The 27,916-nt window shown below is 36.8% G+C and overlaps 1 protein-coding gene across 1 annotated transcript; it reads right to left on the bottom strand.

Annotated features, from left to right (window-relative positions):
• Positions 1-3,499: 3,499 nt before the first annotated feature.
• On the bottom strand, positions 3,500-21,376 carry LOC140155387 (fibronectin-like). Its single transcript, XM_072178217.1, has 12 exons — positions 21,130-21,376; positions 17,608-17,945; positions 15,884-16,549; positions 15,195-15,419; positions 14,679-14,966; positions 9,490-9,762; positions 9,109-9,217; positions 8,666-8,832; positions 7,801-8,103; positions 7,252-7,530; positions 5,012-5,263; positions 3,500-4,430 (listed from the first exon to the last, which is right to left on the bottom strand). Exons 2-12 carry the CDS (start codon positions 17,711-17,713, stop codon positions 4,405-4,407), a joined length of 2,694 nt encoding a protein of 897 aa, XP_072034318.1. The 5' UTR covers positions 17,714-17,945; positions 21,130-21,376; the 3' UTR covers positions 3,500-4,404.
• Positions 21,377-27,916: the final 6,540 nt, after the last annotated feature.

The following is a 27,916-nucleotide window of genomic DNA, read 5'->3' as shown; positions in this document are numbered from 1 at the left end:
TATTTGTGATTCGTCAGAATGCGGTGATCAGGCCGGACGACTTACCGGGTATATTATTTACCAAGGTCCTTCAGCTACTCTTCCTGATTGTTGCGTAAAAGAACCAGGTCACGCACGCTTGGGTCACGCGATGCTGCGCAGCTTGATCGGCAAATGAGGTGCCAATAGGATAAACACATGATCATAATGATTCAATTACTCCGCAATCTCAGAAGCTCACGCCAAATCGTCCGACTGCTGAAGAACCTTGCCCAATCTATATTAAGACTAATAACCTGTACTTAATTGTACTTAATTATTTTAAAATAAGTACCGTATTTAACAAAGGAAATAACATTTCAATCGTGTGTATGTACGTGTGCAAGATTTTTACTGGATTTGTTTTAAACAAAGTTAACAAATGCTCAAGGAAGTGCAATTACCTTAATTCGTTATATTCGCGTAAAATTATTTTACAAAAACAAATGTACTTTATAGATAGCAGTTTATGTATTGTTGAATTTATTTTTGAAATGGCAAATGTCCTATATATAAAGGTATATTTTCTTACACAGTCCCTGATATCCAGTTTTACTACAAATAGTCGTAATAAAAATAAGAATCTATCGAGTCATATAGTAGTCAATAGTAGTCAATTACAACCATCATGTAATACTTCATCTTGGCGAGATAGTGACGTAAACGCGCTGAGGCAGCCATTTCTCACGCGCATCTGCGTACGATTTGAAGCGGCGTCCAATGATATGCATAATTATGTTTTGATGAATCCAAGTGTGTGTAAACACTGGATCCAACACAATGATAAAATTGGATGCTTTACGCCCATTATTTATTGGTCTCGCTATGAGTTTTAAAAACCAATAAATATGGGCTCAATCGATCAAATTTTATATCACACTGACGTCACTACCTTGCTGAGGTAAAAAATGGTATAATAGCCTGTGCCACAGCCTGAGAAATGTTGTCGACCTACGCGAACTATGTGAGAAAATAGATTGGTAACATGGTGTTGCTTTCTCAGGTTTTTAATGTGCTGACCCCATTGTAGATTTCTGCAAAGTGGCGAATACCAGCCAGGTTAGACCAGTGCAGCTCCGGATTTTTGGAAAGGGGGAATCAGATTCCCGGCGAGCGTTACGGTAAATGTCATCCTATTAGATAGATTGCGATTTCCATACGTACGAGTCGAACCATGGTGGTGAACGTACATGGAATCTATTCAATATCACTCCGCTGTGACAGGATTTTGAATAGATTCCACGTTCGATGCTACGTTTAAAAATTGCAATCTCTCATTGGCTATTCTGTGGAGCCGTAACCCCCTGGAGTCGATAAAAGGGCACACATTCGGTCAAAATCACCTACAAATTTATAAATCATAAGGGCGGCTTCGTGTTTTGGAAAGGGGGATGGGGTCACTCATAAACAAATTCCCGACGCGCATTATGGTAAATGCCACGATATTGGCCATTCTGTGGAGCCGTAACCCATTGGAATCAGAAAAGGTGCATAATGTGGTCAAAATCACCTACAAATTCGTCAATTCGTTAGGGTTTTTTTTTCGAGGGGATCCACTTTTGGTTAGCCCTACCTATTACATGTATTATGACAAAAACGATTGTGCACTCCAAACATTCGATAACGTCGTCCTCTAGCTAGAGACTGTTTATAGTTACCTGAGGGTTCGTCAATATTAAGATTCAAAATTTACATGTCGTATCTATCGAAAGTCAGGACGATTATGAAAACCCACTTTTGTTAGATTTTCGCATAATACCGAATAATAGATCGCTAAACCCACGGTCCCTAAAGAAGCGTACTGACCGGGAGAGCTATGGGAGCAAGTTTGCTCTGAATACTGGAACAAAATTGACCAAATGAACCTTGTCTTGTACAATCTTTCTTGTGAGTCACAACTCACAAGCGTTCTAATTTGGGCACATTCTAGTTAAAATTGCAAATATTCGCGTGCATTTGTCCCGGTTAAGTCATTTTAGTAGCGACTCAGCGGGATGATTGATGTTGCCCCTCCCGGCTCTGCGGCCCTGGTATATCCCATCCCATGGAATTGGAAGTGCATTGCGTGATTCGCCAAGTGCGAGTAGCAGCCAAAAGGTTCAAAAGGGTTGGCACTGTTCGGTACCGTCACCCTTAGTAATCAGAATACAAAATGTGGATGGTTTCTAGTTGCCTGATATATTCAATACTAAGCAATGATATCAAATGTGTATCAAATTTACATTATTTCAATCCAATTTGATTAAAAACAGGGAAAATATGACACAACATCCAATGGGGGGAGTAACATAAGACATATAAACAAAGTTAAAAACCCGACGTTTCGAAAAGACAAAACTTTTCTTTCTCAAGGGATAAAATGAGAGACCTGCTCATAGTGGAGACAAGCTCTGATCAAAAATCCAATTTGAGTCCGTAATCAGCTACTGCACTCTAAATTTTGCAACGGTTAATGTAGTTGTGAACAAATGGTTGAACCGTTTGTTGCACTCTCTTGATGCTATGTATTATACTTTGAGCATGCTTTGAATAAACCTGTGTACATGCAGTGCTTATAATATGATATAATTATCATTAAATGACCATGTGTCAAAGTTAGTCTTTTGGTAAAGGGATCGTAATTGTTAGAAGTCAATTTCTTTGCTCTTTATACAAATTACACCATGTATTTTCGGCACTAACACATATAGTTGTCCCGAAAAGTATGCGTTTGTATTTTCGGGACAATTATTATGTTAATAGCGCAATATAAATAGCCAAGAAATTACTTTTACCAATTACGAGCCCTTTCCAAAAGACAATTGACACCTATGACCGTTTTATTGGATTTATATTGTCATATAGGCACTGTATGTACACAGGTTTATAGTATCAAGAGAGTGCAACAAAGGGTTCAACCATTTGTTCACAACTAAACTCCTCAACAAAAGTTTGGAAAGTTTTTTCAAGCATCTGTATCTCAAATTATTTGTGACATATTCATATCGTGTTGCACATCAATGGATAGCTACAATACTCCCCTTTACAATGACACCCCATTGGAAACAATAACATTCTTCACGGCTGAGTACACGCCTTGTGAATGTAGTGGGGTCTCAAAAAGAATTTGCCAAATTGACCATTATTCTGTGCAGCAAGCTGCAATCCCATATCTTCACAATCTGGGACCTCATCATAAATGCAATCCTCCAAGATGACACCGCTCGCCCCACATAGCCACGGTAGTCAACGACTACCTACAGAATATGGGAGTAGAGAAAAAATGGTCGGCCATCCGGCCAGACCCGGGGGCCAGACCTCAACCCGATTGAACATTTGTGGGACCAGCTTGATCGTGCTGTGCGTGCCAGAGAAGCCCATATGCAACCACCGTATTGAATGACCTGCGACGAATCCTTTTTGAAGAATGGAATGCCACCCCACAGTAACGTAACCAGGTCGGTGAGCAGCATGAGGTGACTATTACATAATATCCGTTGCAAAATTTAGAGTGTGACCAATCAACAATCAGTGGTCAGTGGTCAGCAATCAGTGATCAGTCTTTTACACCTGCCGGTTGCCGGCGTGCCCTGTCCGGCCTTGTTGGTCGCGCACTGCTCATCATCCATCGGTCAATGATCGATCATCAGAATCCACAAAATTTGATACGAAAGATTCGCCGTAAAAGGTATCATGATGCGACGCTACTACTCCAATACATTAATTATAACTCACAATTTCTATCTACTCCTCAATGCAAAAGGGGGTTTTCACGTCCAGGCTTATTTTATTTTCTGATATACAAATAATAACTTTACAGAATGATGTCTGTGTATTGTTTTCAATCCTCGTCTCCTGTTTGAATTATTATATACATTAATTGTGGTACGTTATACGTTTGAAATACAATCAAAACCTGTCGCGAAGCCAGCGGGGAAAGAGGGAACAAATGCAAGAGGCAAGTGCCCCTTTGACAAAAAATGAACATGAGCAAATTGGGAAGGCAAAGGAAAAGGAAAGGGGCAACGAGCCCGTTTCTCACCAAAATTCACCCCGATCACGGGCCAAAGTAGTGTAAAATACCAAATGTTTACGCACGTCACATGTACATTGTCCCAATAAAGCCATTTGGAAGCTCACAGACTTATGTACAGTCTCTCTAAAAATACTTTCGGTTTTGCCCCCGAAGTTTTTATTTCCCCCGACCAAAGAAAGCTGGCTACGCCCCTGATCAAAACACTTTTGATGACGACTTAAAAACACAAAGCCAGAAATGCAGATTTCAAAAACTCGAGATCAACATAAAAAAAAGCCAGCGCTACAATGTTTTGCTTGGGTAAATATTGTCCGGTTTCCTATAATCGAGAGGTTTCAGATACGTGTCCGCTTCATGTTGAAATCCTGCTGTTATTTGCGTGACGGTGGTGGTGATGCTGTATATAGAAAACACAAAAGTCGATCGATCAATCAATAAATATATCAATCGATTAATCAATCAACCAACCAATAAATAAATATATCAATCAATTAATCAATCAATTAATCAATCAATCAGATAATCAAATTAATTAACCAACCAATCAGTCAATAAGCACAATCAATCAATATTGAAATAGAGGAAAGTATCCATTTATTTATGAGATTTCAATTAAAATGAAGTTCCAAAAGGATGATCTATTTTGACGGGTATGGGTAACAGCCACATCAATCATAATTATGTTCTTGTTTAGTATAATTCGCCATTTAGTTGCCGCATCTTAAAGAGGAAGCCCCACCAGAGCAGTTCTTTTGGGGTGAAGTAAACCTGGTTATCAAATTAATCAGTGACAAGTTTATCTCTGAATTTGACAGGTGCTAATTGATGTTTTAATGTTATTGCATCAATTAGCACCTGTCAAATTAAGAGATAACCTTGTGACCGATTAATTTGATAACCAGGCAGGTTTGGTTCACCCCAGAGGAACTGCTTTGGTGGGGATTCCTCTTTAAACCAAACTAATGAAACCAAACTTACTTGTATATTCTGTTATTACCACTGCATTACTTCCTCTGTCTCCTGAAATAGTGACGACGGAAAATGTGTATTCTGTATTCGCAGATAAATCTCTTATTTCAAGTTCTGTCATGCTTGTTTTGTGTTGACTATTGGTACCGGTTGTACAGACTACCTCAAATTTACTGTACGGTCCCTCCAATGTGTCCCACTGCAGAGTGATTGAGTTGGGTGTACTTTGTTTAACTCGCAGTCCTGACACTGGGTTTGGTACTGCAATGACAAAGAGTACGGCAACTGTTAAGTGACTGCAGCTGGTGTCGACAAGGCTGTTGTCGACAATATTGTCGACAAAGCAATTTTCCCGATTGTCGACAAGCATGGATCAATTGTCGACAAAAATTAATCATTAAAAGAATATAGTATACTATTGAAAAAGGATACAACATGATCATTCAAATCCTGCTCATTTTTCGCCAGCCCATAGGGCTGGTACCTATTTCTGAGATGGGATTTGTGTACACTAAAGATTAGCTAAGATTATAGCCTTCTTCTATTGGTATGAATTTTTTTTTTTTTTTCTTGTGGTGGAAATGTTTTTGATGTCTGCTAATTAGATTTGCAAGGAAAAGAAAGTATGTTTTGCCGTTTCAACGAACGAAAACGATTGAGTATTGCCAAAGTTATGTTTGAATTAATTATGACTTAAAAAATTATCATAGGTTAGGCCTACACATTTAAACACAAACTTGTTCAGCAATCACACAGCATATCAAAGAAAGGACATGGTCAACAATTAGTAATTAGCCGGGAATGATCACTGGAACGAGGTCATATCACTATCAGTGGATTACTGAGCATAGCATGATGTTTGGTTGCCTGTGAGTGCATAATTGATATGTTGATAACAGATCTAATAATGTTGTAGAATCAAAATCTTCATTATATGGACCACAGTCAAAGTAATTATCTATCCTATCCTGTATCGTTTTATGGATTGACTCAAAATGTTATTGATGATATTATTGCTATCTTTAACATCAGTTTTGTCTTTTCAACGGGAAAAATCTGATGGAAAATAAAGTTTTAGGGCTAGCTATAATATTGAACAATATATCCCATATTTTGACATGCACTTATAGAAAATAAATAAATTATTGTCTTACTTTATAAATTATAAATACTGTAAAATGACACATAACTAAAGTGAGGCCACTTTCTATCTTTTTTATTTGATTCATAAAATTACATTCAACAAAATGATTGAAGACTGAGAAAACACACAATGCAGACTATTACAGAATGGAGTAGGTAAGATGCCATGTCCATAGCTTTGCAGGAGTTTCGGACTAATCAACACATTCAAAAAATACAGTTTAAAAGTGAAGATTGTAGTGAATGATCAGTCCTTTATCATGTGCTTGCCACTATCTACTTTATAGTAAACTATACATTGCGAAATAATATAAAATCATTTTAAAATAAAATGTGCATGCAAGTTGAGTTTACATAGCGAATTAACTAACAACTGCAGTGTATTTCTTGATTTTAATAATAAGCATGGGTAAAAAGCAGTAAAGACAAAAATACAGAACAATTTATGAATTAAAGAGTTGACAGGAGTTATAGGAGTTAATGCTTTTTGCTGTTCAGTGTGCATGTTCTCACCATTGATGGTTTGGTGAACTGTCATGTAACATGGATGTAAGCGTGATCCTAAAAAATGCCTTTCACGGTGACCCAAACTATTTACAAGACCTCTTCTGCATTAAGGCTGGCCTTCCCTTTTAAAGGGAATTTTTATTATGGTCTTGTCCTCTGCACCTTAGGGGTCAGTTTAAACCGAACTGGTTAGAACAACTTTAGGCTACTCTTCATCTTCTAAGTTCCGCCCTTCTTTCCTTTCACATATAGGCAAAAACCAGAAAGGGGTTAGGGAAGGTTAAGATTGGTCTATTTCAGGCGATTTTTATTTGCTGTCGAATGCTTACCTGCGTAAAAGCATTCAACACCGAATAGTCCTACAACTACTATGGATTTTTTTTTTATAGAGTGTACATGTACCAGGCCAAAAATGCCACAATTGCAACAGAGTTAATACAATAATATTTTACACTCTCGGTAATGCATAATTTTGTGCTGGTATTATAAGGCCACCACCTGCACATAAATACGATGTTTTGTGATGAAATTTTACTATAAATCACATAATTCAATTACCACAGATACATTCATGACCAATTTCTCACTGCATTACAAACCTGTGGTTACAGTTGCTGTGGCAAATTTGTTGCCCGTCGTTGTCACGCCAGTTACGTTGTAAGTTTGCCCTGGTGTCAGACCGGTAAAGGTGTAAGAGTTATCTGCCTTATCAGAGAGTACAACATCTTTTTGATGGATTCCGCTGGATGATTGTAAAATGATCTTTGGTTTTTGGTTTGTAAGGATGTCGTCAATGCGGGCGTCAATGTTCCAAATAAGTTTGATAGTAGTGTTGGTAATTCTCCTGACGATGAAATCGTTCTCTGGTATTCCTGGAACTAAAAGTTTAACAATAAAACAATTAGAACTGAACTACCAATCGATGAAAAAAACATTGGATGAAACCAAAATTCGACCAGCCGTCCGGTTGCGGCCGGTTTCTATTCTAAACAATGGAACGCGGTGCGGCCGCCGGTAACAGCCGGTCAACCACTGGTCGAGTTATGATTTCATATGAAAGTAGATTTCTTAAAATAATAATCATTATTTTGACATATTTGACAATTTGTTTTACTTACAAACTGATTAACTCGGACAAAAACCAATACCTGTAAACGTCCATGATACTGCGTTGCTCTCTGTCCGTAACAAGTAATCCATTCCAGAAAAAGTCTTGACTGTTACCATGTAGTCCTTCTGTCCAGCATCGAGTCCATCAATAGTGACCTGCTGACTAGTTTTATCTACTTGTATGGGAGAAGTTTGATGACCATCGCTGGGTACATACGCCACCAAAAATCCATCGTATATACCAACCGATGTAGGTGCTCGCCATTGGATTGATGTTTGGGTTATTTTATTCATTGTGATTTCAGGCGTCGCGGCGCTGACAGATTCAGGAGGGTTCGGAACTGAAATAGAATTGCATTAATATCGGATATTAATAGCCAATCCTCTTGGCCCTTGCATCCAGTACGATTTTACACCTCTCCCATTGCAATAGATATGCTTTACTACATTTCATAATCTTTCTTTGCTTACTATGCTAATGTTAAAATTGTTTTAAAGAAGAAACTTTTTATAACGGTTATATTTCAGCACATCTCATCAAAGCACCCATTTGGACGCACCGGGTTCCTTTTTAAAGGATTTTTTACTTTACTCTGCAAGTACAGACGCACTTCATTATTTCTACGTCTTGATTCACAGAAGCATCCCACATAGACCCCCTACCCCCTACCCCGGGCCCCCACGAAATTGGAGAACTTCCAATCGTGCAATAATGAAATTCCTCATTCATGACATTGCAGGATTCGGAAAATGCAGCATTTAGGCCTATCATTCTTTAAACTCCTTCAACTCGTTAATATCGGGGGACAAATCGGAGGAAATCCTGATCGTTTATACCCTGCACATAAACAGACTAGTATAATAGTAACCAATAATTAATTCCACTCCCGGGCTATTATATACCTGTTCTGGCGTATAAGACATCAAGTAATGTTGGGTTTTCTCCACCTGGAAGTTTGGATATTTGAATACGGTACAAAGTTCCAGGTACGAGATTCAAAAACATGTGGTGTTCGACCTCACCGTCAGGATTTATATATATATCAGGACCAGGTAGTTCCACAGTAAACCTGCATTGATAATGAATGCGAGAACATTTTAGTATGAATGGAAATAATGGAATGCATTGAATATTAAGTACCACATGTAGTATACAATACATATCATGATACTGCACGGTAGGGGTAGGCCTATAGATTGGTAGGATAATAACAATTATGAAACAAAAAAGTCTAAAAAACATGAACGCAACTATTGAAACAACAATTATAATGACTTTATATATAATAACAACGACACAAGCAGCCATATTAACTATACGAAATACAGTAACACCTATTCCTTACTGTAGGTTCTTCTCGCCATGAATTTGAAGCCACAGTCTTTCATCGGATTCAGGCAAACCAACAGTTATAAAAGCGGTGTTTATTTCTCTTGTTTGCAAAAAAGTAGGATCTGGAAGAGAGTGAGAAGATGAAATAAAACGATGAAAGACGGAATGCCCCGTTAAATAAGCAATCTACAAACAAATTTTACTATAATACTACTACGCACAATTAATACAGATAGCCCAAGGTCCAAATCGCGGTTTATGATGTATAAACAATAAGGGTCCCAATATTGAACCTTGAGGCATACCAATTTTCATAACAACTCGAAGGAATGAATGACAAGTGAACAGACTACCTGCAAACAAATACACAAACAATAAACGCCAATACACTCACGTGTCATCACCCTCTCAGTACCCCGAGGCTTGCTTGCTCTGTTTCCGCTGATCGCTTCAACAAAGACCTCATAGTCGGTTGTTTCCATCAAGCCCAAGATGGCATAATCGGTCACAGACCTAGCAACCAAACCAGCTAGAATGATGTCGTTGTTGCCAGCTGCCTTGTAAGTTATTCGATATTTGTGAAGGAATCCTTCAGATGCCACCCAGCTAATCCGGATAGATTTCGAGCTAACCTGGTTTATTGTAATATCGCCCGGTTGATTCGGTACTGTAATCAAAGTGTAAAGGTATTTAATAGTTTTGTTATTAGCAGCAGATAGTAAATTTACTATTAGCAGTAGATAGTAACTTTGCTACCCGCAGTTTAAAGTATGTTTGTTACCAGCAGTAAACAGTAGATTTAAAGTCCCATTCAGTGATCCCAGCGAAAATGTAAAAAATACATTATAAAATTGTTTATAAATTGGTTAAAAGTGAAGTCATTCAAATTAATTAAATAAGTCATTCAAATTGTCATTTGATAATTTTGAAATGCAAAATTTGGCAAAAAGAAAAAACGAAGAAAATACCACCATTAACCTAAGTTGAAGTCCCATTCAAATACACGTATAGCTAATTTATATACTGTCAGTATATAAATTACAGATTCATGTAAAATGCCTTTTTTTTGTCTTAAATATACGGCTTTCGGTTGAACCACTAGCAGGCTATGTTAGCACATGAGCAAATCACTGAATGGGCCTTTAATATCAGCAGTAGATAGTAAATTTGCTATCAGCAGTAGATGGTAAATTTGCTGTCAGCAGTAGAGAGTAACTTTAGCTAACGTCGCTGCTATAAGCAGTAGATAGAAATTTACTACTAGAGTAGATAGTAAATTTGCTATCAGCAGTAGATAGTAAATTTGCTATCAGCTGCAGATAGCAAATATGCTGTCAGCAGTAGATAGCAAATTTGCTATCAGCAGTAGATAGTAAATTTGCTATCAGTAGTAGATAGTAAATTTGCTATCAGCAGTAGATAGCAAATTTGCTATCAGCAGTAGATAGCAAATTTGCTATCAGCAATAGATAGCAAATTTGCTATCAGCAGTAGATAGTAAATTTGTTATCAGCTGTAGATATCAAATATGCTGTCAGCAGTAGATAGTAAATTTGCTATCAGCAGTAGATAGTAAATTTGCTATCAGCAGTAGATAGTAAATTTGCTATCAGCAGTAGATAGTAAATTTGCTATCAGCAGTAGTAAATTTGCTATCAGCAGTAGTAAATTTGCTATCAGCAGTAGATAGTAAATTTGCTATCAGCAGTAGATAGTAAATTTGCTATCAGCAGTAGATAGTAAATTTGCTATCAGCAGTAGTAAATTTGCTATCAGCAGTAGTAAATTTGCTATCAGCAGTAGTATATTTGCTATCAGCAGTAGTAAATTTGTTATCAGCAGTAGTAAATTTGCTATCAGCTGCAGATTGTAAGTAGATATCAATTTGGTATAGCAATATAGTAAGTTTAAAATCAGCAATATCGTATATCAAATAGTAAATTTGATGTCAGCAGTGGATAGCAAATTTGCTATCAGATGTAGATAGTAAATTTGCTATCGGCAATAGTAAATTTGCTATCAGTAGTAGTAAATTTGCTATCAGTAGTAGTAAATTTGCTATCAGCAGTAGTAAATTTGCTATCAGCTGCAGATAGTAAGTATATATCAATTTGGTATAGCAATATATAGTAAGTTTGAAATCAGCAATATCGTATATCAAATAGTAATTGATGTCAGCAGTGGATAGTACAAATTTGTTATCAGCAGTAGATAGTACATTTATAGCAGTAGATAGTCAATTTGCTATCAGCAGTAGAAAGTAAGTTTACTACAAGTAATAAATAGTAGCAGATGATAAATATGCTGTCAACAACAGATAGCAAGTTTGCGATCAGCAGTAGATAGTAAATTTGCTATCAGCAGTAGAGAGCAAATTTGATATCAGCAGTAGAAAGTAAGTTTGCTACCAGTGATAAATAGTGAATTTGCTATCAGCGGTTGATAGTAAATATGTTATCAGCAGTAGATAGTAAATTCTCTATCAGCAGCAGATAGTAAATTTGTATCAGCAATAGAAACTAAATTTGCTGTCACCAGAAGATAGTAAGTTTGCTATCACCAGAAGATAGTAAATTTGCTATCAGCAGTAGATAGCAAATTTGCTATCAGCAGTAGATAGCAAAGTTGCTATCAGCAATAGATAGCAAATTTGCTATCAGCAGTAGATAGTAAATTTGTTATCAGCTGTAGATATCAAATATGCTCTCAGCAGTAGATAGCAAATTTGCTATCAGCTGTAGATAGTAAATTTGCTATCAGCAGTAGATAGTAAATTTGCTATCAGCAGTAGATAGTAAATTTGCTATCAGCAGTAGTAAATTTGCTATCAGCAGTAGTAAATTTGCTATCAGCAGTAGTAAATTTGCTATCAGCAGTAGTAAATTTGCTATCAGCAGTAGTAAATTTGCTATCAGCAGTAGTAAATTTGCTATCAGCAGTAGTAAATTTGCTATCAGCAGTAGTAAATTTGCTATCAGCAGTAGTAAATTTGTTATCAGCAGTAGTAAATTTGCTATCAGCTGCAGATTGTAAGTAGATATCAATTTGGTATAGCAATATAGTAAGTTTAAAATCAGCAATATCGTATATCAAATAGTAAATTTGATGTCAGCAGTGGATAGCAAATTTGCTATCAGATGTAGATAGTAAATTTGCTATCGGCAATAGTAAATTTGCTATCAGCAGTAGTAAATTTGCTATCAGCAGTAGTAAATTTGCTATCAGCTGTAGATAGTAAGTAGATATCAATTTGGTATAGCAATATATAGTAAGTTTGAAATCAGCAATATCGTATATCAAATAGTAATTGATGTCAGCAGTGGATAGTACAAATTTGTTATCAGCAGTAGATAGTACATTTATAGCAGTAGATAGTAAATTTGCTATCAGCAGTAGAAAGTAAATTTACTACAATTAATAAATAGTAGCAGATGATAAATATGCTGTCAACAACAGATAGCAAGTTTGCTATCAGCAGTAGATAGCAAATTTGCTATCAGCAGTAGATAGTAAATTTGCTATCAGCAGTAGAGAGCAAACTTCATATCAGCAGTAGAAAGTAAGTTTGCTACCAGTGATAAATAGTGAATTTGCTATCAGCGGTTGATAGTAAATATGTTATCAGCAGTAGATAGTAAATTCTCTATCAGCAGCAGATAGTAAATTTGTATCAGCAATAGAAACTAAATTTGCTGTCACCAGAAGATAGTAAGTTTGCTATCACCAGAAGATAGTAAATTTGCTATCAGCAGTAGATAGTAAATTTGCTATCAGCAGTAGATAGCAAATTTGCTATCAGCAGTAGATAGCAAATTTGCTATCAGCAGTAGATAGTAAATTTGCTTTGCTATCAGCAATAGAAAGTTAATTTGCCATCAGCAATAGAGATTTACAATTTGGTACAACAATAGATACCATACTAACTGTGCTATCAGCAGTAAATAGTGAATGGTAAATTTGCTGTCAGCTAATTTGATATTAGCAGTAGATAGTAAATTTACTGTCAGTAGAAGATAGTAAGTTTGCTATCTGCAGTATATAGTAACTTTGCTATCAGCCCTAGCTAGCAAATCTGTTCTTAGCAGCAGATAGTCAATTTACTATTAGCACTAGATAGTAAATTTGCTATCAGTAGTAGAAAGTAAGTTTGCTACCAGTAGTAAAAATGAATTTGCTATCAGGAGTAGATATTAAATATGCCGTCAGCAGTAGATGGTAAGTATGCTCTCAGCAGAAGATAGTAAATTTGCTATCAGCAGTAGAGAGCAAATTTGCTAGCAGCGGTAGATAGCAAATTTGCTATCAGCAGTAGAGAGCACATTTGCTAGCAGCGGTAGATAGCAAATTTGCTATCAGCAGTAGATAGCAAACTTACTATTAGCAGTATAGATATCAAATTTGTTGTCAGCAGTAAGCAGTAGATAGTACGTTTGTTATCAGCAGTAGATAGCAAATATGCTATCAAGCAGCAGATAGTAAATTTGCTAACAGCAATAGTTAGTAAATTTGCTATCAGCTCTAGATAATCTAGTAAGTTTCTTATCACCAATGGATATCAAATTTGCTCATTAGCAGTAGATAATAAATTTGCTGCTCTAATTAGTATAGACGATGAATTTGCTATCAGCGATAGATATTTTAATTTGCTATAAGCAGTTTGCAGTAAATGTGCTACCAGCAGTAAGTTTTCTATCAGCAACAGATAGTAAATTTGCTATCAGTAGCGATAAATAATAAATTTACTATCAGCAGTAGGTAGCAAATTAGCCCTCAGCAGTAGTTAATAAATTTGCTATCAACAGTACAAAGCAAATTTGATATCAGCGTAGTAAATTTGCTTTGCTATAAGCTAGAGTAGAGAGTAAATTCGCGCTATCAGCAGTAATATATAGTTAATGTCATTTGTTATCAGCAGTAGATAGCAATTTGGAATTTACTACCAGCAGCAGATAGTAAATTAGCTATCCGCAGTAGATAGCATTAGATAGTAAAATCGATGCTATCAGCAGTAGATAGTTAATTAATTTGCTATCAGCAGTAGAAAGCAATTTAGTTGCATGCTCTCATCAGCAGTAGATAGAGTTAGTTCACAAGAGAAGAGGGGATTGATGGTGCAATTATTGTAAACCAAAGATACTACGAGTAATTTACCCTGGTTTATACCTATAATGTTGGAAGTAGTTTTTCGTATCAGGTATAAGCGACTCACAGCTGTAGTTTTCACCAAAAGGAATTGTGATATTCCAGTTCAATCCCATATGCATTATAGAAGACTTGGCCCTAATCTTCCTCACAGGGGCTATGAATTTCAAAGGGGGTTACCTGAATGGGAGGGGTCCATTATTTTATAGTCTACACCCTCGTTAAACATGTTCAACTGTAACTGACTCAGCTCCAAAAAGATAAATAGTAACTTGACAGGAAAAACATTAAATTCAACTTAGGGATGAAATCAAAACTCGACCGCGGTTATCGGCTGTTGAACCGCATTCCATTGTTTGCAAAAAATAAAATTCGGCTCCAACTGGACGGGCCGCCGGTCGAGTTTTGATTTCATCCCTCATATTTCTTCTTCATACCCACCTGTTCGCACAAAACCAGATATGCCTGCTACCGATTCAGAGCTAGACACCACAATATTATAGCCATAACCAGGAGTCAATCCTGTCAGATTGTAGGCTAAGGCACGGAGTCCACTTCCAGCCGGTCTCCTCGCGGCATCAAGATAGGTCTGTCTGTCACCGTATTCATCTTCAGTATAAATCCCGTAAGAGACATCTATTGTTGGACTTACGTCGCTTAATACGGCCCATGATATGAATAATGTTGTTGATGTGACGCGATCTACAACGATTTGGTTTGGAGGTCGACCTGAAAAAGTTTTTGTAAAAGTTTATCAGTTTTTTGTTTTGCTTTGTTTGTTTTTTTCATTTTGAAAAGTCTAATCATAATGAATAATTCTGTCACACGTTAATAACAAATAATATTCGACTTGTAAGGTTATTGATACGAAATTCGATATTGTCTCATTTATCAAATTTTAGTCGCTCAACGCTATAACTGAAGTATAAATTCAACATCATAATTACCACATCTTACCTTCTGCCTCGACTGTAACAGTGAAATTACATACAACCTCATCCTCCTCGGCGTAGGTCACAACCGTAGTCTTCCCCGCAGGAAAGGTGTCGCCCGATTTATGACTTCTTGCCAGCCCTCTCAGCTGTCGTGAATTTTCGTTCCAACTGACTTGGATCTCTGATTGTCCGATACTGGCACGCCCAGATTGATTGGCAGGACAAGAACTAGCTGAGAAATCTTGATCTAGAGCGATAGTAAATGGTAAAGCGTTTTACGTATAGGAGAAACTCAGCAAGCTGGATTCTTAAAACATACATTCACGAGTGGGGCCTAAACGAAGCAGATAAAAAGGAGGTGGAGGTGTGAAGATGTGAGAAGTTTAATAAAAAAGAGGAGGAAAAAGGAAGAAGAGGAGGAAGAAGAAGAAAAAGGAAAAGGGAAAGAATAGAAGAAGAGGAAGAGGAAGAGGAGGATAGAAGAAACGCTCTTTCCTCAGCTCAGCGGGTCTTGTGGTTCTTGAGTTAATATGACTTTGTGTCAATGGTACTTTCAAACTGCACGTGCAATATTTGAATTCATTGATAGATTATTTCATCTAAGGTGCACAGAGCCATTGTAAAATATCTTTATATACATCTTAGAATATCATCAAGAACCTGTCAAAAAGGGCGTTTTTATGATTAAATGCCTCCTTGCCTCCGACTTACCGTTGAATCCTGCATAATACACAGCTAAAACTATCATGATGAGAACCAACAATATGACAATTGCAACTAAACCTAGGATCCATCGTTTGGACCGTCCTGATATAAACGTTGGCATCAGTTCTGATAAACGTCTGAAATATTCTGTCATACGTTGCGATACACGTCTCCAACATTCTGTCACACGTTCCGATCTTGAAACATGTCTATCATTAGACTGGAGAACAGGGTCTTGGGATGGATTTCTTGAATCGTTTGAATAAATAGCGCCTCCTGATGTGACAAATTCTGAGTATTTGTCATCACCAGATTCAAGGTCAATATATCCTCCTGGAGCTCCCACTATCCCTGGGGGATACCTTGTTCCTTCAAATTGATTGGGTTCGGCGTAAATATGACCACTTGGTTTTTGTGCCTGATTTCTGGTCAATCCTTTGAGGAAATTACGAAATTTCTCTCCAGAAGAGTTTCGCCCTTTCTTGTAATTGGTGCCACTTGGAGCACCCTGAACATTTATTTGTCTCGGCTCGTCATAATCTTCGTCACCCGATGGCCCCGCAATTGGGTGTGTCGAATATATAGCGGAATTCGATGGTGCCACTATTTGAATGGGTTCCAAGTAACCATCATTAAAGTCAGTTGGATGGTCTTCATCTCCGCCACCAATTCCTGGATTCAAAATTTAAATTGATTTATTTTCCATCAAAAACAACAGACTTTGTCACAAGAATAACTTTAGAATATGGAATCCACCGCAATCTGAATCCCAACTCTGACTGAAAAACTTATCACAACATCAAAATCATTATGTTCATTCTCATCCCAATCCTTTTGCTAAAGCCTCAGAAAATATTTGACTCGTGTTCAGAGCGTGTGAATTGACGAAAGAGAAAATTTTTCGAGCAAAACTAGGCATTGTTCGGTTAGGGTTAAAGCAAACTTAAACCATACAAGTTATTATCATTAACAGCTATTAAGGGGGTACTACACCCCTGTGGTAAATTTGTGACTATTTTTGTATTTTTCTCAAAACTAATAACACACTGGTAACAAAAGTTATGTATATTATTGGGGCAATGAATCCAATTACTACACTGAAATTTCAGTGACTCAAGACAAGCGGTTCAGTAAATATGATAGGAAATGAGGTACATCCTAGTGGTACCTCATTTCTTATCATAAATAACGAACCGTTTGTCTTGGGTCACTGAAATTTCAGTGTAGTAACTGGATTCCTTGCCCCTATAATATACATAACTTTTGTTACCAGTGTGTTATTAGTTTTTGAGAAAAGTGCAAAAATAGTCACAAATTTATCGAAGGGTGTAGTACCCCTTAACGCTCCTGTCAAATATTGAATTTTAAAACTACTTACCAAAATGAGATATTATGTAGTCTGAAAGGTAGAAAGATGCACACGGAAATATTTTATGCCGAATTTAGTCAGCTATTTTGACCCCAACACTCAAAGAAATAAAGGTACTAAATAGAACCTTTTTTGTCCTCTCAGGAGAACTCTCCCTCTTGAACCTCTCAAAAAGTTCTTTAATTTTAGAGAACCCTTTAAAAAGGTTCTCCAAAGAACCGAAAACGGTTCTGTATCACATCACTGAGAGGACAACTTTAGAACATCTTCAGAACCTTTTCAACCATTCCCACACACCTCCACATACACCCCCACACACCCCAAAATCTCCCGCACTCTTAATTAAACATTTTCTTCTTACCAAGCCTAGGTTCATCATATACTGGTGACTGGGTGCGAGTTAGTGAAAGCTTTTTCGTTGTATCTTTCACAGGAAGAGCTACTGGAGGCTTCTTCTTCTGATCCATTATTGTGTCTTAACTTTATTTGGAAATGTTGTTTATTATACTTTCAATAAATTGAAAGGCTCTTCATTCATATATAATAATCATGAATATAAAAGTTAAAGCGTTGGTGCCCAATAAATGGCTGCCCAATGGTAGTGGTCCCGGCTTGAAGGTATCTTTGCATTATCAGGGTCATTATCCTTCGGTTTTAAAACTTGGCATATTTCTCATTTATAATTAGCAAGTCCAATATCTGAAAAGAGAAAACAGATTTTGTTTGATTTTCTAATAAAAAATACATAAAGCAAGTCAGAAAAAACACCACCCAATAAATCACATGCTATGCACGCTATGCTATGCACGCTATGCACGTAAACCAAACATCAACTATAATAAAAATGAAAAGACTTTTGTTAAATAAATTCCATAAATAGAATAAGGAACAAGAAAATGCAACTCGACCTGCATAACTGTGTCATAAACATTATTGAGGTTGAATGGAAAAAAAAAAAGAAACAATAAGGGATTCATTGCCGACTATGCGTACAGGGTGATTCAAAATGAAGTAAACTCATGTTTGTGGCGCTTTTGTACGAAATCTAGAAAATAACCGCTGTAAATGAAAATATCATCGAAAAGAGCAGATTCTGAACGTCTAAATTAAAATATGAATTGTTATGTTTGCTTACACCAAACTCGAGTTTAATATACTTATTTGAATAAAACCAACCATTTTTGTAGCTACACACGGTTTCACTTACCATGCGTGCAGTGATTGGTATATACATTATTCAAATGCAAAATCCACGACGGTGCTCAAGTTTGTATGGATACCACCTCGTATAACCATGATAACTCTTATAACTCGTGCAATTCAAAGTCTTCAGGATGGTCCGACTTAAAACTTGCTTGGGAAATGTTGCGAAAAGGGGGTTGCCCCTTGAGCTGCTGATCTTAGGGTCTATTTGCCTAGCAATGCTTACTTGTGATCTAGTAAATGCTTTCTCCTTTTTTGTATTGTGCTAGAAACCGATCAAAGAAATAATGTCGCCATTTATCAGAACCAAATGCAGAACCGAATAAAATTTAGAAGCCTAGTTTTGGGAATATTTTGGAGAATCTTGTATAACCGAAAACTGTTTTGTTATGTTCGATATCTTGACTACATACATTATTTCTCAACTTCCTGCCACTCACTATCCCATTTCATTTTCACTCCTAATTGAAGCTACTGTTGCAAAAACGAGGTTTTTCGCCATTGATACGTCCGAAATTTCAGAGGCGACGAGCTTGTTTATCATATCATCTTTAATGACACTATTCATATAGACAAATCCAATTTCACGCATTCCTATACCTTAATTGCTGCCAAAGTTGGGTCCCCGTCGGCTCAATCTTACCTAAAATGTGACATAATGCGGCCTTGGAGGGTATTTTAAACTGCATTCTATCACCCGTGTTACACGTAGACAAAAGAATGATGACAGTTTACAACACAAAAGAATCTAACATCGATTTTAAGCGGCTTTTTGGTGTTGCGGGGACCCAAAGATGGCCGACCAAATCCTGACCATGACTTGGCTCGTTGGATTCGTCTATAGTCGCTTTGAGATCAACTCAAACTGTTGAGCGTTGAATATTGGTTACGGGTTCGAGTCCCTGTGTGGTCAAATTCCCATTCATTTCCTTCTTTCTTTCTTCCCTCATTTTTTCTTTCTTTCGTCGGCACTTCTTTCTTTCCCTTCATTCTTTCTGTCGGTCTTCTTTCTTGTTCACTTCTTTCTTTTTATCTGATAGAATCGTGACTGCAGTGATTGTTTCCCCAGGTTTTTATTATTTAATTCAGAAATTATCCCAAATTTGATTTAAAATTAATAATGGTTGTCGGGTTTATTATTGATGTTGTAGTTATTGTTGTATAATCAGGTTAATAACAGCATTGATTTATTTCACCAAAGAAGATATCACCCAAGGATAATTTTAAATTTGAAAAGTTAAAAAATCACATAGCAAAATTGCCGAAAAACGGCTGCCATAAATACTGCTGTATGCACGGGGGTAACTTAGCAGCCTTTGTATGTCACTTATGATTCTATAATTTCAAATCTATATAGGTCTATCAGATACTGATTTATACTTTCAAGCAAAATGATTCCGTATCTTTCCAAAGTAACCCTTGCATATCGCCGTTTATACCCCTTCGGAATCCCCTTTTACATTTATGTATTTCACATACGCGTAAGCTACAATAATTAACCTCAATGAACATAGAAGCCGACTCAATTGCGTGTCAATTTTTAAGTGAAGAAAATGTAGACTAATGTAGATAAGGACATATATAGATCAAAAATATTCCTTAGTTATTATGATTGTTATTCAACATGACAGCTCGACCAAGTCAGTACAAACAATAATTCGAGGGTTGACAAACAGAAGGCCTTAACTCAAAAAGTTTTTATGAGAAAAACGAGTAACATAATATTTTGCATTTGAAATGTGACCAAGTATTATTGTGCTATAGATGCAATAGGAAGTTGATTGAGTTAAGGCTTTATGATTTTAAGAATTTGTGGGTATTACAGACTATTTTGGTACCAAAATCTCAAAATGGCCAAAAGTGAGTTACGGGCCTTCTGTTTGTCAACCCTCGAATTGTACAACATCAAGCAAAATGATTCCGTATCTTTCCAAAGTAACCCTTGCATATCGCCGTTTATACCCCTTCGGAATCCCCTTTTACATTTATGTATTTCACATACGCGTAAGCTACAATAATTAACCTCAATGAACATAGAAGCCGACTCAATTGCGTGTCAATTTTTAAGTGAAGAAAATGTAGACTAATGTAGATAAGGAAATATATGTATCAAAAATATTCCTTAGTTATTATGATTGTTATTCAACATGACAGCTCGACCAAGTCAGTACAAACAATAATTCGAGGGTTGACAAACAGAAGGCCTTAACTCAAAAAGTTTTTTTGAGAAAAATGAGTAACATAATATTTTGCATTTGAAATGTGACCAAGTATTATTGTGCTATAGATGCAATAGGAAGTTGATTGAGTTAAGGCTTTATGATTTTAAGAATTTGTGGGTATTACAGACTATTTTGGTACCAAAATCTCAAAATGGCCAAAAGTGAGTTACGGGCCTTCTGTTTGTCAACCCTCGAATTGTACAACATCAAGTGTTCTGTGGAAGGTAACTGTGGTTGGGATTACATCTAGTATAGGGTTAGTGTTTAGGGTACGACCAGGGTACGACTAGGGTTAGAGTTAGTATTACTAGGGCTGTGGGACATACATTATATTGCTATATGCCTACATGATATACATGATACAACCTGTAAAGTTGTACTATGGCTAAGACTGGCGCTCTGCGTAATCATGGTAATTTAAAAGTCGTTTAAAATAATAATTGTGCATGGTTACTTACCTATTAAGCTTATAAAGTAAATCCAATCACAGCCCCCAATACGTTGGTTACTTTCGATCGTAGTATTATCAAATTTACACAAACCATGGTATATCGTTTCATTCGATGAGTTCTGTCACTATGATAATAATTGCAAATGTTTACTCTATTGCTATCTAATATCTACAGCAAGTACCGTGTCTGCTTCGTCCTTCGAGTTGCTGAATATCTTTCACAGTGTCCAGTGGAGCGAATAACTTAAAGTTCAAATGGCCCATGAACTTCACAAACAAATTAAAACGATATTGTGCCATCTCATGGTCGCTATTCAGTCATGATTTAATATCTTTTCAATGTATAACTTCCTTGTGAGTGACCCGACTCACATGAAGGAAACTCTTTTCAAATATGTTCAGATCCCAGATCCCGGGGTTCAGATAAAATACAAAGGAACACCAGACACGCCAAATTGCATTATGAATACGAAGAACGTCCTCCTGATATCAAATCATCATAAAAGACTTTTCATCCCAGCTACATACAATTAAAGCACATATCATTAGATTTGATATAGTTTACTTCGAGTACTGTTAAATGTCTAAAATGTAATCTTTTAATAATTATATTGGGAATTTCTAAAAAAAAAATCCAAATTATTTGATACCATCAGGGCATTCCTCGCATTCAGAATGCAATTTGGTGTGTCTGGTGTAAAGGTGGGTGACAGATCCTTTAACTTTACATAATTTGTCAAATTTGTTGGAAGATTGGACGGATCTTAAGTTATGAAAACACGAATAGAAATTACAGACCTACTCAGTCTTACAACTTATTATTATTATTATTATTATTGTTGTTGTTGTTGTTGTTGTTGTTGTTGTTGTTGTTGTTGTTGTTGTTGTTATTGTTATTATTATTATTATTATTATTATTTTATTATTATCATTATATATAATATCAGTAAATATGTTCATTATAATTTGTATTTTAAACATCTTACAAGGTTACGACATGTTTGGTTTTTCTTTCCTACGTTGAATTGAGTATAGGTCTAAATATGTTTTGGAAAGCTATACCGTTTCATGCATGTGTAATTTTTTTTGCTAATTTTGCTGAATAAATTAATATTAAACTTCAACGAGACTTCTGACCTTGACATTAATTACTTAAATTAGTGATCAGGTGAATGGTTAAGAACGACTCTACCTGAGTCGCGTTGACAATAGATCAGTACGTTGTCCTTTTACACCGATTGCAAAGGGCAATTGTTATGTGGTTCACTTTCAACTGAAAAGAAATGAGGAAAAACATATCTTAGACAGACTCAAACATAAAAGAACCCCACTACAATATGCTTAAACCTATAATTAGACCCTTAAACATATTTTAGTAGTTAGGCCTACAGAGTGAGTTTAAACAAAGATGTTTGTAAGCGCCGGAGTAGTAGCTATTGTTATTTAAAATGTCAATATCAGCATTTCATAGCTACTTCGTCAATACCAATATCAGAAGTAGATAGCTGCTTCAATAATACAAATGTCAGCAGTAGATAGCTACTTCATCAACACCAATATCAGCAGTAGTTGGCTACTTCATCAATATCGACATCAGCAGTAGATAGCTACTTCATCAATACCAATATCAGCAGTAGATAGCTACTTCATCAAAACCAATATCAGCAGTAGACAGCTACTTCATCAAAACCAATATCAGCAATAGATTGCTATTTCATCATTACCACTATCAGCAGTAGATAGGTACTACTTCAATACCAATATCAGCAGTAGATAGGTACTTCATCAAAACCAGTATCAGCAGTTGATAGCTACTTCATCGACACCACTATCAACAGTAGCTACTTCTTCAATACCAGCAGTATATAATTTAGTTACTTAATCAATACCAATATCAGCAGTAGATAGATTCTACTTCAATGCCAATATCAGGATAGATAGATAGCTATTTCATCAAAACCAATATTAGCAGTAGATAGCTATTTCATCAAAACCAATATCAGCAACAGATAACTACTTCATCAATACCAATATCAGAAAAAGTTACTTCATGAAAACCAATATCATCAATATAATATCAGATAGATAGATAGCTACTTCATCAATACCAATATCAGCAGTAAATAGCTACTTCATCAATAGCAATATCAGCAGTAGATAACTACTTCACCAATACCAATATCAGCATAGATAGCTATACAGCAGTAGATAGCTACTTCACCAATACCAATATCAGCAGTAGATAGTTACTAAATCAAAACCAATATTAGTAGTAGATAACTACTTCATCAACACCAATGTCAGCAGTAGATAGCTACTTCATCAAACCCAATATCAGCAGTAGATAGCTACTTCATCAAAACCAATATCAGCAGTAGAGAGCTACTTCATCAAAACCAATATCAGCAGTAGAAAGCTACTTCTTCGATTCCAATATTAGCAGTATATAGCTACTTTATCAATACCAGCAGTATATAAACTGAGCTCAAAAAGAAACTTATAATTTTTCACAAGGTCATATCTTGAAATCCTGTCCATCAAATTGAACCAAAATTACACACAGGTTTACTTCAATACTCTACTCTTAACACATGTCAGTAACCAAGCAGTTATCCAACTGACACAACAGCAAAATGCACTGACATGGGACAGCTTCCTGGACCACATTCACAGCCCAGCCCTGTTTCATGAAAAAAGTGTATGGAAAGCAGAAAGCAGCACCGTTTTATCATCTGTGCAAGGATCTTGTGTACATTCTCAAAGATTTTTTGTGATGGGTGCCAAATGTTGGGCTGTGAAAGTCAAGGAAGTCCAGGAAGCTGTCCAATGACAGTGCATTTTGCTGTTGTGTCAGTTGGACAACTGCTTGGTTACTGACATGTTTTTGAGTAGAGTATAAGGGTAATCCTGTGTGTAAGTTTGGTTCATTTTGATTGACAGTATTTTAAGATATGACTTTGTGATTCACAAGTTGTAAAAAATTATAAATCCAATATCAGCAGTAAATAGCTACTTCATCAAAACCAATATCAGCAGTAGATAGCTACTTCATTAAAACCAATCTCAGCAATAGATAGCTACTTCATCAATACCAATATCAGCAGTAGATAGCCACTTCATCAATACCAATATCAGCAGATGATAGCTACCTCATCAATACCAATATCAGCAATGGATAGCTACTTCATCAAAACCAATATCAGCAGTAGATAGCTACTAAACCTAAATCGGTAGTAGATAACTACTTCATCAACACCAATATCAGCAGTGGATAGCTTCTTCTTCAAAACCAATATTAGCAGTTAGCTACTTCATCAAAACCAATATCAACAGTAGAGAGCTACTTCATGAAAATCAATATCAGCAGCAGATAGCTACTTCTTCAATGCCAATATCAGCAGTATTATACAACTATTTCATCAATCCTGAAGTTTTAAATTGCTGTTCCTTCTAGTATCATACAAATATCATACACATTCCACACACTGATTGTTTTGAGTAAATATATTTATTTTGTTCTTTTCTTTTATAAATAATTTGTTTAATGGTATGCACCTGTTACGCTTAACTGGAAAGAAAGAACAACTTTCGCACATTAATTTACGAGTAATTTACGTTTGCATATCTCAAAATATCAATACGGGAAAGCTCTGGCTATATTGTTTATGTGCCAAAAAGTTCTTGCAGATCCATTCGCTTGAAAAAATATCTTCAAATTTGTATTTATACGTTCTGGTTAACAGAAATATCAAACACGGTGCCTATGGAGCAACGTAATACACATAATCATGCATAATTCGCAAACACCAGTTCGGGGGCACTGCTAATTCAAAGACGTCTCTGATATCAAAGACTCTTCAGTGCCGAGACACCTGACAGTATCATAATTCAGAGACGTCTCATAAATCACATACTCCCTAGTCTCAAAACCCAGCCGCAAACGATATTAGTAAATGTTGGTGAACGTGAACCGGCGCAGCGGGAATAATTTTGCGAGTAGGCCTAATCAGGGTTGTAGCTAGCCCAAGTTGAGTGCCTGCTAATTTTACTATCCAATTCATGAATTAAAGCACAGGCTCGGGGTACACTCTTTATATTAAACGTGCGAAATCGGGGAATGCTAAAAGAAATTTTGTTGCTCTTTTTCATAACTTTGAGCTTAAATGCTGCAGAATAACTGTGCTTCCTCGACGACATTTTGCAGACTTTCATTTCTCCGTACACATCAAAACTCAACATGTGGTGATGAATGCACCAAAACTTTTACATTAATATTTCATAGAGTATTTATACTTGAACTGCAACATTATATGGGGAGTAGTAAATTAATTGTTCAGGCCCCGACTCATGGAAACAATTTCAACCAATTCAGTATCGAAGTTACGTAATGTTACTATGTCAACGGGATCACGCGCTAGAGTAATGAACCACGATCGAAATGATCACCACATAAAGTATATGGCACTCGAAGGCATACCAAAGTAGCGTGATCCGGTAACCAAGAGAATTACGTAACCACTTCGATGCTGAATACCAAGAAGAAACTATATAGAAACATTTTTATTCACTATTTCATTAATACATTTTTATTTCCCAAAATTATTATCATCGTTATTATTTACAGGGCGTTTCTAGATTCCGAGACCGCCGGGGGCTGAACTGAACAAAATTTCAAAATGTTAAACATCGGCGTGGCAGCGCCGCTAGGGTTGTCTGAGGGGCGATGTGCCCCCTCACCCCTCCGAATTAGACATTTTTTTTTTAATGTGAAGGCCCCAATAGAGCCATTTGGTGCAACATGTTTATTGGTTATTTTCGGAGCATATACTTTTTACAGATTTCCAACTGAGCTGCAAATTTTAGTGAATAGGCCTACTTGTGCTCAATAACTCCTACAATTCAGCCTAAGTGTAGCCTTTTTTTTTGTTTAACGCAAGGGGTGCTTGAGGGGGATCTGCTATAATAGGCCTATAGGCATATATCTATGAAAGATAGGCCTGTAATTCATAACAAATTTCCTGCGGACCTGACTTCTGGGCCGCAAATGTTATGGGTATGAACCTGCTCAATTAGGCCTATATGGATACTTGCAAGTTAGCCTTTTCTTTTTGACGGAGAAGGGTACCTGAGCGAGGGGGATGTGCTCTCTCAGAAGTTGGGGAACTTTTCAAAAAATTAATGAAAGACACAATAAAGTCATTTTGTGTAAAAGTTTACACTTATTTATTGGTATTATTTTCGGCATAATAGATTTCAACGGACCCGAGTTGTGGGGGGGGGGGGTATTATCCTCAAACTAAAAGCCATTTGGTGCAACATTTTGTTAACTTATTTTTCCGACCATCATGATTAAGCATAGCCTATAGGCCATTATAATCATGTCATGCTAATGCATAATATGTATTTTTAGAACGGATTTCCAGTGGATGCGATTTCCGTGTCACAAATTTCAAGCATGAACATATGATGCGCAATAACTCAGATCGTACTATTCTTCTTTTCTTCCTTGTTTTCTTTCCACTTTTCTGCCTTTCTTTTGCCTAAAAATGCCCGGACATTGAAATGAGGCTGGGTGGCTGTGGCAAAACAAAATTTTCATCCCAGTTTTGCTAATATTTTGTGCCGATTTTTGTAACATTTCCGGTATTGGTATTATTTTATATTTGTTTTCAGTTTTCGGGATATTTCTTTCTTTCAATTTTTGGGAAATTAGACCGAAAAAGTAGGCCTTTTCCTTTTCCCTCCCTTTTCCGTCCCTTCGATTTTTTAGGGGGCACTGTCTGTATACCTTACTGCCCCACTGGCTTTGCCCAGGCCCGTACGCAGGGGGGGGGTGCAGTGTGGCAAAAGGGAAAAAATAGGTTTTTTTATGCTTTTTTAGTCAAAAAAGTCCAAAGTTTTGGGTAGAAGGTCCACTTTTTACAAAATCGCACCACCCCTGGAAAAAGGTCCCCTTTAAAATCAGCACCCCCTAAAAGAAATAATGCGTACGGGCCTGGCTATGCCACTGCTCTGTCCCCCCCCTTCCTCTTCCCACCCGCTCTTCCCTCTCCCTTCTCTCTCTGTCTCCCTCTTTTTTAAGAACCGGGGGCTGCATGCCACAAAGCCTCACCCCATGGGTACGCGCCTGGTTTACCGTAATTTGTTGATCTATTTTGAGCCACCTGATCATAACATAACCCCACCCTTATTAATAAAATACAAGTGTCCATATTTATCCAAATTCATCCCATGCATGTGTACCAGAGGAGTCAGGCCACGAGGTTAGGCCTGAACGTTTCCGTAGGGGCCTACCATTTTTCCCCAAGTAATTTTTGAACATATTTTTGAAAAGGTGCCGCCAGCGTGCCGCCACAATACGTGCCAAAAATCGCTCCCTTCCCCTCGTTGACTGGCAAAAATTCCTTGTCCCTCATTTTTGCCTTGCCAAAATATTCACCCTCCCCCCATGAAATGGGATTTTTTTACTTCAAAACGTTGAATTGGGCCGTAAATGGCTCGATTTTGCAATCTAAGTATTTTCTGAGACCATTTGTCAGAATTTGCACAGATAGATATGATGTTTGCACAGATAGATATTTCCTAAACATAGGAAAGCATGTTCTGATACATTCACCTTCGTGCCGATGTGCTGCATCTAACGCCGAACTGTCAAAAAAGCACGACGTATGTGATATCACAGACCCCCGTATGTGAAATCACTGACCCGTCTTTGATATCAGAGACGTCTTTGAATTAGCAGTGCCCCCGAACTGACACGGAAGTTTTATTTATCGGAATAATTTTAGTATGTA

This window comes from Amphiura filiformis, chromosome 6, assembly GCF_039555335.1.
Source record: "Amphiura filiformis chromosome 6, Afil_fr2py, whole genome shotgun sequence".
Taxonomy (NCBI): domain Eukaryota; kingdom Metazoa; phylum Echinodermata; class Ophiuroidea; order Amphilepidida; family Amphiuridae; genus Amphiura; species Amphiura filiformis.
This window is presented reverse-complemented; position numbering and strand designations above follow the sequence as displayed.